This window comes from Monocercomonoides exilis, assembly GCF_001643675.1.
Source record: "Monocercomonoides exilis strain PA203 chromosome Unknown scaffold33-1116896, whole genome shotgun sequence".
Taxonomy (NCBI): domain Eukaryota; phylum Preaxostyla; order Oxymonadida; family Polymastigidae; genus Monocercomonoides; species Monocercomonoides exilis.
Genome location: NW_027150578.1, coordinates 149136 through 160840, shown reverse-complemented (window position 1 = coordinate 160840; position 11705 = coordinate 149136). Strand labels below are relative to the sequence as shown.

The following is an 11705-nucleotide window of genomic DNA, read 5'->3' as shown; positions in this document are numbered from 1 at the left end:
TTCAAAATTCTTTACAAAACATTTGAAATCAATTTATTTGGGAAAAAAAATACCCTTAATAAATAGACTTAATAATCTTGAATGGGCCAGAATTTGTCCAGTTCTTCCCGAAAGGCATGCGTTGCTGAAACTGTTTCCACTTCATTTCCCCAAGCCAACACATTGTTTGAGCTTATTTCTAAAAAAGATTTTTGAAGCACTTTGCTTTGCAAAATGAACTTTCCTTTCAAACAACAAGAATGAAATCAGGCTCCGATGACGAGGCCGGGGATGGAATCGAAGAATTGTCCCTTATTGATAAGTATGGCAGTTTGCTCACGTTCCCTTTAGAATTTGAAATCTGTGAAATGCGAGAAATATTCATATTTTTATAAGAGTTATTTTCTGAGCTGGAAAATGGCACTGAAGGGGAACAAAAATTGAAAATCTTTGAAATGAATGGACTTATGAGTGAGATGGCTTATAGCGATGTGTATTCTATTTTCACGAAAGAATTGTTTGACAGGATGGACAAAATGGTTGAAAGAAAGAGATTATCCATTGAGAATGCATGTTTGTTGGTGCAGCGTGTGGGGTATTGGAAAATGTTGAAGAATCCATTGTTCAACGAATTTAAAAATTCTTTTTTGAACAGAAGATTTGAAAAGATGATTGTTAAAGAAGAAAAGAAAAGAAAAAGAAGGAATGAAAATCTTCTTGTTGGCCTTTGCGAATGTTATCTTTCGCTTAACAGCCGATTTTCTTCGGAATTGCTGTCGATTTGTGTTCCCTGTCTTCTGAAAGTTGCGTTGAACAAAGAGGAATGCAAGGAAGCTCAAAAGGAAGTGGAAATGGCTTTGCTTTCTTTGAGTAAAATTGTGGGCCGTGAAGTTTGGGCATTTCTGTTTCCTTTTGAACGTTAATTATTCCCTCTCATTTTTTTGAGAGAGTGCTTGAAAAATTGTATTTGAATGAAATCAAAGAGATTATCAAATATCATCAAGATCATCAGAATCTGACGCGACTTGCCTATCATTCTGCATGGGAGTTTTTGATAGCACGACTGGGCAGCAATCGATCATTGGCAGATGTTATTACGAATGAGCTGCATTTTGTCGCGGAGGCAACAAGAGAACTGGAAGAACTGTCAAGTTGCGCGGATCTGAAGACAAAAGAAGTGGCTAAAAGAAAGAAAGAAGTGAAGGAAATTGTGGGGAAGTGGATAAAAACGGCGGAAGAGTTGTTTTTGTGTATCACATCGTGGAAAGAGGAATATGCCGAACTGATAAGTTTCGTGGCCAAGCTGTACAGAGCATCAAGAGAGAAAGAGCAAATGTTGTGTGAAAGATGCTTTTCATTTTTTAATGAAATTGCAAATAATGCAACTGAAAGTGTTGGTTATTTTCTGAAAGAAGGTGTTTTCGATATCTTTTGCGAGGATCTTCAGCAATCAACATTGGAGGATGTAAAATTGTGGAGAAGTTTCGGGTTCTTATCAGATATTTTGAAAAGATTGAATGAAAAGAAAGATAACGATGTTGATGAGGTGAAAAGAAAGGCAACAAAAAAAGAGATGTTTGAAAGGATGGAGGAAGAGGGTTATGAAGATTGCATAACGAGCTTTTTTGAAAGATTTAATTTTCTGAACAAAAGATATTCTTGCGATGCATTATCTTTGAATGTTTCTGATTATCATGTGAATGTTTGAGGAAACGAAATGTTTCCCATTTTGAAATTTAAAGAAAAAATGTCTTTTATATTTTTTGAAAATTTATAATCGTGAATGGCTTCATATTAAACTTCATGAATTTATTGTTTTCGTTTCATTGAGATGTGGCAAAGCAATGAAAAAAAAGAAATATTCAGATATTTGTGTTGTTTCCTTTTCTTCATCAAAAGCTATCTCCAAATGAATTGACTATTTCGCCTCTTTCTCACGGCTGACCTGCAGATTTGGGTGTTTTTGATGTTCTGGAATCATTTTTCACAATCCTCTTCTCCGCTCGTGCAAGATATCCGATATTCTTTCAGATTCTTTCTTTATTTCCCATCAAACATCAACATCAACGAGCTTGATGAAGATGACAAAATGAGAAAGAGAAGAGAATTGACGATATGTGTGTGTGCATGAGTTGACGAAGAAAACCTCAATCACAGGCAAGAGATATGCCTTTGATAGACAAATTAATTATGAATTTTTATTTATTTATTTATAGAGAAGAAAAAACGCAAAAAATTACTCCACAAACAAAAAATCAAATACAAGCCATATTCACAAGAAGAAAGCATTTTGTATTTTTCGTTTTTTCCCTCCTGGATGCATCTGCTTGGGCCATAAAGTCTTCAGGTGCTGGTCAAACCCTTTGCCATCGTTCTCCATTCGGTTTTTTCAGATGTTCTGTTGATCCCTTCAAAGGTCCACTTCACAAAGCGTTCACAGATGTTATCCAGTCTTCCTCTGGTTCGTCTTGTTTCACTGAATAGATCACAGTGGCTCATCGAAATTGCCAGGGGAACGATAATAACGCGGAACATTCAACCGGTGAGCCTCACGAAAACATTCAATGTGTGCAATGATTGTTGATATGAGAAGGAAAACAAGGAGTGTTAGAAGCACAGCTGGCAAACAGAAAAGAGGAAGAAACAAACAAAAATAATGATGAATATGGACAAAAAAAGTTATGAAAAAACAGGAAGATTGAAAAGATGCAAACGAAGTCGAAAAGGAGCATTAATTGTTTTGAAGATAATGATAAACTTCATTGACAGATCAGGAAATGAATTTTCATGTTTTCTCGAATTCTCTGTTTTCAAGAAGAAAGAATAAAAGAACGATGTTTCCATCGTTTTGGAGTTCATGAAAATGTGGCATTCACTTCAATATTACGCAACTATCCCTTTTCATGGGGTCCAATTTCTCTGGACTTTATCAGCATATTTTTCATTTGCCATTCTTCCACCGGAGATTGCAATTAACTTCTGGTTTTTTATTTTGATAATAAGAAACGTTTCCTGATATGCATTTTGCTGAAGAAGAGCAAAGTCTGCTGAAAGAAGAAATGAATGGAAGGCTGAAGAACATGTACAAAGAAGAATTGAAGTGATTTTTCTCGAAAGAAGAATTCAAAGTATTTGACATATCGATTGAATTGAACAACAATCCATTCGAAAAAGCCCTGATGTGTCTGAAGCATATTGGACATGAGAATGCCTGGGAAAAAATAAGAGTCTTCCATTGTTTTACAGATTCGTCTTTGAAGAATGGATTTGAGAGGATGATTATCGAAGAGGGAAAGAAAAAAGAGAGAAAGGATATGAAACTGTTGATTGATCTTTGTGAATACAATTAATTTTGGTGCGAAAGATTTTGCATCCTGTGTGCCTTTTCTTGTGAAAGCTGCATTGAGCAAGGAAAAAAGCAAAGATGCTCAAAAAGAAGTGGAAATAGCATTATTGGCTTTGAGCAATATTGAAATGCTTGCAGTGTGGAATTGAATCATTTTTTGCCATTTATTGATAATTCTAACCTTTGTGAAGAAAATGCTAAAAGAACTGCATCTGCATGAAATTAATGAAATCACCCAATATCATCAAGAACTTCTTCAATCCTCTCTGTCTGGCTTCCCTCTTTACCCGCTCTCGTGTTCATAATCTTCTTTCTCTTTCTCTTCGTTCGCTTTTGAACCTTTTTTCTTTTCTTTCATTGACAATCTTTGAATTTCACACGCATGCGTTTCTTTTCTTCGACCATCAATTTCTTCGTTTCTTCGTCATATCTGTCTTTTTCTCTGATACAGATACAGAATGGAAAGAGGTTCAACCAAATGATGTGGAAGAAGAAGAAGAAGAGGCAGAAAAAGAAGAGGCAGAAAAAGAAGAGGCAGAAGAAGAAGAGGCAGAAGAAGAAGAGGCAGAAGAAGAAGAGGCAGAAGAAGAAGAGGCAGAAGAAGAAGAGGCAGAAGAAGAAGAGGCAGAAGAAGAAGAGGCAGAAGAAGAAGAGGCAGAAGAAGAAGAGGCAGAAGAAGAAGAGGCAGAAGAAGAAGAGGCAGAAGAAGAAGAGGCAGAAGAAGAAGAGGCAGAAGAAGAAGAGGCAGAAGAAGAAGAGGCAGAAGAAGAAGAGGCAGAAGAAGAAGAGGCAGAAGAAGAAGAGGCAGAAGAAGAAGAGGCAGAAGAAGAAGAGGCAGAAGAAGAAGAGGCAGAAGAAGAAGAGGCAGAAGAAGAAGAGGCAGAAGAAGAAGAGGCAGAAGAAGAAGAGGCAGAAGAAGAAGAGGCAGAAGAAGAAGAGGCAGAAGAAGAAGAGGCAGAAGAAGATGGCGAAAGGCGCTGTACAGAGCGAGAAGGCAGCTGAGAAGAGGGTGAATGTGTTGATGGCTGAACCTGAAGCGGTGGAGAAAGAGCAGATGGAGGATCCTCGCTGTAAGTGCGGGACGCCCCATTCGCCCGATGATCGCTCCTCAAATAAACAGATGGCCGGCTCGTTCTGTTTGCGATTTCTTCTCCAGCTGTGTATTTGAGCGATGAAGAAGAGTGTTCAGTGGAATGCTGCTGTTGTTGGAGTGTCTGCACTTGCTGCTTCAGCGATCGTATTTCTGCCTCCAATCCCTCCTTTTCGCTGTTCCACTCCTCTTCTGCTGTCTCATTCCACCGCCGATCCCGATCTCTTTCCTTCTCAATCTCTCCAATCTTCCCCTTCAGGCGTGCCTCCATCCTCCGCTTCTCCTCCTCCTCCCGCTCTCTCTCCAAACTCCTCCTCCTTTGTCTCTGCCCTTTCTTCCGTTGCCGCATTCTCCCTCTTCAGATCCTCCACTCCCCTCTTCACTTCTCGCAGCCTCGCTCCCAGCTCCTCCTTCTCTTCCTCCATCCCTCTCATCACGCTCTTCAGCCAGGTTATCTCTTCTTTCACTGCTTCCTTCCACTCCTCCTACTCCTTCCACTTTACCACCTCCTCCAGCTCCCGAATCCTGCTCTTCTCTCGTTCCCGCTCCCTTTCCCTGCTCCTCTCTGCTGACTCTTCTCTGCTCTTGCCCAGCTCTCGCTCCTTCCCCATCTCCTCTGCCTTCTCCTTCTTCTCTTTCAGAAGACGAAGGATCGTTTCCTCTTTTTCCTCCAACTTTGCCTTCAGCCTCCTCACCTCCTGCTTCACATCCAGCCCGCTACTCTCAGCCACTTCAGCTGATGGTGCTCTTCCAGTCGCCTTCCCCTTTCCTCCTCCTCCTGGTGTTGTGGTTGATGAACCTTCTGCTGTTGTTGGACAGACATCAAAAATGATGCAGCTGCACTCCTTCCCTTTTGCTTTTGCGTGCTGCCCAAAGTCGCTACAGCACCCTCATCACACGCCTTAGCATCGCTTTTCTCAGCCTCTCTCCTTCCTTTCTCATCCACAACAGAACCCTCCCTCCTCAGCTCTTCTGAAGTTGTCACTGGCTGAAGATGAACCCTGTCTTCAGAAGGAGATGAGACAGCAGGCTCCCAGTCACTTGCTTCCTCTCTTTTCTCTTGCATGCTGCTCACAGCGTATTCAGCTTCTTCGCTCTCTTTTCCGCTCTCCACACCCTCCTCTTCCTCGCTCTCAGCCATCCAATCCTCCATGTCACTCCTGCTCATTTCAGCGTCATCATCGCTGCTGCCATCTGACCGCTCTCCAGCATATTCATCCTCCTCGACATTTTCGTCTTCATTGTCCTCGTCCAGCTGGTCCATTGGCTCTTCCTGGTTGCTCTCCAACTCAGCGCTTTCATCAGCCATGCCCTCCTGTTCAGATTCTACTTGTTCCGCTCCCTCCTCCAGCCCCTTTTCTTCTTCAGCCAACTCGTCCTCCGAGTTCTCGTCCTCGTCTGTTTCGCTCCCGAATTCTTCTTCATCGCCTTCCTCTTCATCCTCTTCCTCTTCGTCGCCTTTGTCTGCCAAAAAGTCAGAATTGCATTGCAAAACGAGGAGTGAAAAAGCAAAATGATATGAATCAATTGCAAACATGCCGTGCAGCGCACAGACAGCAACGAGCACTCAAACCTTTTTCTTTTCTCTGAAGACTGCTCCCGTTTCTTTCGAACAAGCCTTTTTCGCCTTGCAGGTGGATGGGCGCTGGACAAGAAAACGAAACCCAAATGCATTATGCACCAAAACTGCAAGCCATTTCGTTAACGCTGCGTGCTGTCTTCTGCCCCCGTCCTTCTTGCCTGAGCTCCAAAACTGAAGCAGAAAATTTTTTAGCGTGCGTGTCTGCGCCTCACGTCTGCACCCCGCCCTTTCCCCTTCCTCTGCCCATCCTCACCTGTGACTGCTGCGCTGCCATCGAGTCTGTTGGCTTTTTGTCATTATTTTTTTGGAGAAAGCACCTTTAATATATTTTTCAGCTGTCTTCGAAAAAGCACAAAAACACTCCAATAATATCACCAGATTGTGCAGAAATACCAGTGAACAAAATGAGTGAATGTGGTTGGTTGAGCAACAGCGAATCAGTTGGCAAAACAATTTATTCACCAGATCGATGAAATCTTCAGAAGTGCTTGGCCACACAGGAAATGAGAGAGCGTTCCGAGAGATGGTTCCCATGGTTACAGACATTGAAGACCCGACGTCCAGCAGCTCGTCAGACGAGGATTGTGGACTGGTGGATGTGAAAAGTGTGCATTTTTTGTTTTTTGCTGTTTTGCGGTTATCGGACGGTTTGTGCTTGAACGCGGGTGGTGCAGGAGTGCCGATGGACATATGGAAGCGGTGTGGGATTTTTAGTTGGGTTTTGAGGTTTTGAAAAATTGGCAGGATTTTGAAGGAATGCGACACAAGAACGAAAATGAGGCTGATGGGGACATCGAAGTTTTTCCGAGAGATGCTGGACACAGAAGAGTGTGAAGCATTTTTTATATTTTTCATGGGCAATTTTGACGGGGTTTGGCTGGATGCAGGCACTGGCACGAGATTGTGGTTGAGGAGCTGCCGCGGCTGAGAGACAACATCTACATGAGCCAGAACGAGTTCCAGGATCTGGACACGTACGATCCAAACAATGCAGATGTGTGTGTTTTGTGCTGTGCCGGAGCAGGCGCAGCTGGTGACTCTCTTTTTGATGGGCTTCTTTTCGTTTTTGTTTATTTGTTGATTTGTATTTTGCTTTAAATTGCATTCAGGATGTTGCGGACAAGACCCGATTTGGTCTGAGCCCGAAAGGATGGAAGGACACCATTCGGTTGTACGGGACTTTTCCAGAAGTGCTGTTTGGGAAGAGGCAGGGTTTCTGGAAGGATATATTTGATCTGAAAAACACGATAGAACATCCATGGATACGTCTAATTCTATTCACATTGACGTGGGTGTCTCTTGCGCTATTTCTTTTCTTCTTTTTCTTTGCCATCTTCTACGCAACGAATTTTATCCGTGGGCCAGTTTTCGACAAGCTGGCTGATGATGGGCATGTGTCGAATCTTTTGACGAACAAAGTCACCAGATCGGTTTTTTCGTTCAGCCTTTCTCGGTCAAAAGGCCTTTTCAGTGTTTCAATTGCGATGCTGATATTGTTTTTGTATTTCTTAATAATGTGTATGGCGAAGCGAAAGAATATTTGTATTTCGTTTGCCGCAAATGCAACAGTGACAGGAGTCTTTTTTATGATACTTTTCTTATTGTGCAGTAATCTTGACAATTTTGTGAACGGTGACAGGCACATATTTGATATCCGCAATCGCTTGGTTGATGGCCCAGTGACGAAACCGTATCCTCAAAGGAGTGTCATGGAAAATAAGACTTCTAATGATGTGCTTTTCAGAAAAGTGGCAGACACAGAGACAGTCACACAAAAATTCACAGAAGATGGGCGACCGATAACAAACTCAGATACAATTTTATACCTTCTTTTGTTCAATTTTTTGTTTTTCTATTTTTGGGTATTATTTGAGGGAGTTTTTCAATTTTACTGGCTAAGATTTCCAGATAACTGTTGTTTCACTTTGTCCATGCTTATTATTTCTCTTGTTGGAATCGTTTTGGCGTGGGTGTTCTTTTCTGTGAAACTGTGCTGTATGCAAAGTATTAAAGGAAGGTGAATGAATGGGTGAGTGCGAGTAAAATGAGAAGAGAGGCATTTCGTTTTTATTTATTTTATTTTTTAAATAATTGTATCTGTTTCGCACAAAAATTATGTTTTATTCATTTCATTTCATTTATTTATTTATTTATTTTGTTCTTTTTGTGTGAATGCGAATGTGTGCGATTGGAATGCTTGCTGCATGTGGACGGTCAAACAGACAACTTCACGAGCTCGTGGACAATTACTTTCATTCCGCTGTTCTTGGCAATCATCACTCTGCATATTTTTGCATTCAACTTGGAGCCACCTGGTGCTTCCATTTTCGAAACGATATGCAGCAAGAGTGTGCGTTACTGTGGGATTGTGTTTGGATCAGCGATTGGGATTGCCATTGTGCTTATTCCGACGCTGTGCTTGGATGGGATTGGGAAGTTTGACCCGCCGACTTCGAGCGGAGAGGCGTGGGAAGGAGCAGAGCGGTTCATGTCAGCGGTGGTTGTGACCGACGAGCTGATTGAGCGAGCGCACAAGATGGAAAGAAACATGATGCTGTCGCTGGTTCCGATGCTGGCGTGGCTGTTTATTGAGTATTTGGCGTTCTGCTTGGGGCTGTATCTGGTGAAAGGGGATGTGCAGTGGATTGAGCGAAGGTTGGGCTTAAAGAAAGAGTTGTTTGTGTGGCAGAAATTAGCTCCGTGTAAGAGAGGCAGAGAAATGCAAGAAATACGGGCAGATGAACGGAGAAAGAAAAAGCAAGAAAAAGAGGAAGCAGAACGAGCAGAGCTGGAGAAGAAGGAGAAGGAGGAGGCGAGGGCGAAAGCGAAGGAGATGCAAGAAAAAGAGAAAGATCAGAGGCTGATAGAGGTGACGCAAAGGGGGCTGAGTCCTGTTGAGCTGAGTGCGGCAATCGATGAGATCAACAAGCATTACGATGAGGAGGATCAAAAAGAAACAGAGGCAGAGGCAGAGGAAGCAGAAAAGAAAAGAGCAGAGGAGGAAGCAAAGAAGAAGGAAGAAGAGGAAAAGGCAGCGAATAGAGCAAATGAAAATGATTATAAGGAGCCTGCTGTCAATCACGAAATTCATGTGCTTTGGGAAAAGATTCTGCGGAAGGGTTCGTTTTCGTGGCTTGTCTGAGCAGCACATGGACAAATGAATGGGAGATCAACAATACATGTGCTTCTCCATTTTGTTCTTTTATTGTTATTATTATTGTTATTATTATTATCTTTTTATTTGTTTTTTTAAGTGTTTCTGTTTTGTGATTAGAATTGCAACTGCAATTCTGTTAAAGAGTTTGTTATTTGTTGCTGTGATTTTGTTGATTAGTAATTGAAACAAATGTTTTTGTCATTTTAGAGAGTTATCAATTTTGTTGTTCATATTTTGTTGGTTTTGGATTTATTATTGAAGTTCTTATTATTTTATTGGTTAAAAACTTTGGTTTATTTATGTATTTTGCAATATGGTTTCGCTTTTATCATTTAATTTTTATTTTTTTGCAGCAGGAACTAGACTTGCTGGTTATTGAGGAAATAATTAATTCAAAGAAAATAAAAGTTATTTGCAAATACTATTTGTTTGTGCAAGACTTTTTGGATTATTTTCATGCTTCGAAAAAGATGTAACTGGGAAATACATGTAATGCTTGAAACATCTTGCAATTATTTCATAAGCGTATTCAAATAAATACTATTCTTTATTTTTTTTTTTTTTTTGAATCTTTGTGAAAATTTTCATTAAGTTATTTGAGGCGTAATGTCGTTTTGATTTGTGCAAAAAAAGAAAAAAAGAAAGAAAGAAAGAAAGAAAGAAAGAAAAAAGAAAAAAAGAAAAAAGAAAGAAAGAAAAAAAGAAAAAAAGAAAAAAAGAAAAAAAGAAAAAAGCTTGAAAATCCGTATTTTCACTATATGAGTGATTATTTCAGAAATTATCATTTATTGTTAGTGTTAATAATGGTGGACACTTTCATTAACTGTGGACAGTGGGATTATCTCAACAATCGTTGATGGTTGCATTTCATCAATTTACCCATTCATTCCTTCAATGAATGCAAACTTATAAGTCATTCAGAAAAGAAAAAATTTGCCCCCAAGAATAAAGAAAGAGGCATTTTTAATTCAAAAAGAAACTCGGAGAAATATGATACTCCGAGTTTCTCAGTAGATAATTATTAATTATTACAAAATTTCATTGTGATGTGTGAATGAATAAAACGATTCTTATTAGTTCACATTAAATGAGAGAATAAATGGGTAAATTGATGAAATGCAACCATCAACGATTGTTGAGATAATCCCACTGTCCACAGTTAATGAAAGTGTCCACCATTATTAACACACACAATAAATGATAATTTAATTGAATTCCTGGATTTTTGTTATTTCAGAAATTTGTCTTAAAAAATCTATATGGGTTATTCTTTTTGAAAAGTCGCAAGTGTTTAATTTTCTAATAAATCAAAAATTTCACATATTGTTCAAATTTCTGTTTCCACTCACGAAATTTCTTCAGAATGAATAAAATAGCATTATCCAGAAATATATTCCATATTAGTGAAGTTTGGTGAGTGGAAACAGAAATTTGAGCAAAATATGAAAATTTTGATTTATTTGCAAATTAAACATTTGCGACTTTTCAAAAAGAATGACCCATATAATGTGTGTTTTTGATTTATAAAAATTGTTTTGACGACAAGTTCCAAATATATGGACCTCGGATTTTTCTGATTTCTTTTGAATAAAACGATCGATAATATGATGTTAATTAACAGAAAATTACTTTCATTTGTCGAAAATTAGATTTATGGACTTTACAGCAGAAAATTTGATCTGTCCCATATTTTTATTTTAATTATGCAGAAAACAAAAATTTGCTGGCAAGTGGGATGCACTGAGATAATGTTTTTGAATCTTATTTGATCTTATTAAACTCATCATTTTCATTAACTGAGTGAGCGTTGATGTTCTATTTTCTTAAAAATAGTCGTTATTTTCTCGTGAAAATTTCATTTGCATGTTTCCTTAACAGATATTTTATAAAACTGAAATAATGATCAGATCTGGAAATTAAATGACCATGAATATGAATTTATTAATCTGCATATTTTATTGGTTTGATGCTCTTCCCTAATCTCTCATTTTTTTCTTGCGATGATAACAAATCATTTGATTCCTTTAGAACGTTTCGAAGAGCTTTTATTTTTTTTAAAAGCTTTGAATACAAAAAAATATGATTTGAAGAGCGAATATTGAAAATATTAATTAAATAATTAAATAAATATTAAATTCAATAATTGAATTTTGCACATATTTCGTTCGACAATTTTGCAACAAAAGAACAACACTTTTTTAATTAAACATTACTTTCAACAAAATGTTTCAAAAGTGTTAGTGCAAAAAAAATCGAATCTTATTGAGAAAAAATACGATAACCACAACATTAAAAATTGACCTTTTTTCAAACCGTAACATAAAAACTCATTCGTGGCCACTTAATCTGCTCTTTCCCGTTGCCACCTCAGAAACATCTCCATCATTTCCATATCAAAATCCTTAACATCCTATTTGTAATAATAACTAGAAATGTCTCACAAATCTTACAATTAATGTTTTCACTTTCATCATCAAGCAACAAGCACAATAATTTAATAATCAGATGCTTCAATCTTTGTTTCTTCACCTCTTCAACGGGTTTTCCTTTC

General features: G+C 38.7%; 4 protein-coding genes across 4 annotated transcripts; 3 read left to right on the top strand and 1 right to left on the bottom strand.

The window, feature by feature from the left end:
* Positions 1–78: 78 nt before the first annotated feature.
* MONOS_18647 (uncharacterized protein) lies at positions 79–1838 on the top strand. The gene is made up of 4 exons (XM_067871685.1): positions 79–164; positions 239–309; positions 376–869; positions 926–1838. Exons 1-4 carry the CDS (start codon positions 82–84, stop codon positions 1685–1687), a joined length of 1410 nt encoding a protein of 469 aa, XP_067724312.1. The 5' UTR covers positions 79–81; the 3' UTR covers positions 1688–1838.
* A 1869-nt stretch (positions 1839–3707) lies between these two features.
* MONOS_7247 (uncharacterized protein) lies at positions 3708–4327 on the top strand (the record flags this gene model as incomplete). Its single annotated transcript, XM_067877561.1, has 2 exons — positions 3708–3711; positions 3777–4327. 2 exons carry the CDS (start codon positions 3708–3710, stop codon positions 4325–4327), a joined length of 555 nt encoding a protein of 184 aa, XP_067724311.1.
* Positions 4328–4670: 343 nt separating this feature from the next.
* On the bottom strand, positions 4671–6271 carry MONOS_7246 (uncharacterized protein; the record flags this gene model as incomplete). The annotated part of the gene is made up of 4 exons (XM_067877560.1): positions 4671–5132; positions 5215–5879; positions 5951–6060; positions 6210–6271. The coding sequence occupies 4 exons, from the start codon at positions 6269–6271 to the stop codon at positions 4671–4673; spliced, it is 1299 nt and encodes a 432-aa protein (XP_067724310.1).
* Positions 6272–6460: 189 nt separating this feature from the next.
* On the top strand, positions 6461–9573 carry MONOS_7244fu7245 (uncharacterized protein). The gene is made up of 6 exons (XM_067877559.1): positions 6461–6602; positions 6672–6696; positions 6742–6825; positions 6885–6993; positions 7107–7992; positions 8220–9573. The coding sequence occupies exons 1-6, from the start codon at positions 6467–6469 to the stop codon at positions 9137–9139; spliced, it is 2160 nt and encodes a 719-aa protein (XP_067724309.1). The 5' UTR covers positions 6461–6466; the 3' UTR covers positions 9140–9573.
* The last annotated feature ends 2132 nt before the right edge of the window (positions 9574–11705 follow it).

Excerpts from the sequence above, each read along its gene's own strand:
- MONOS_18647 (XM_067871685.1), top strand. The coding sequence starts at position 82 with ATGGGCCAGAATTTGTCCAGTTCTTCCCGAAAGGCATGCGTTGCTGAA. Across the intron at positions 310-375 it reads CCTTATTGATAAGTATGGCA|AGTTATTTTCTGAGCTGGAA; the intron begins GTTTGCTCACGT and ends TATTTTTATAAG. Across the intron at positions 870-925 it reads GTAAAATTGTGGGCCGTGAA|AGAGTGCTTGAAAAATTGTA; the intron begins GTTTGGGCATTT and ends CATTTTTTTGAG.
- MONOS_7244fu7245 (XM_067877559.1), top strand. The coding sequence starts at position 6,467 with ATGAAATCTTCAGAAGTGCTTGGCCACACAGGAAATGAGAGAGCGTTC. Across the intron at positions 6,826-6,884 it reads GAGATGCTGGACACAGAAGA|GCACTGGCACGAGATTGTGG; the intron begins GTGTGAAGCATT and ends GGCTGGATGCAG. Across the intron at positions 7,993-8,219 it reads CTTTTCTGTGAAACTGTGCT|ACAACTTCACGAGCTCGTGG; the intron begins GTATGCAAAGTA and ends ACGGTCAAACAG.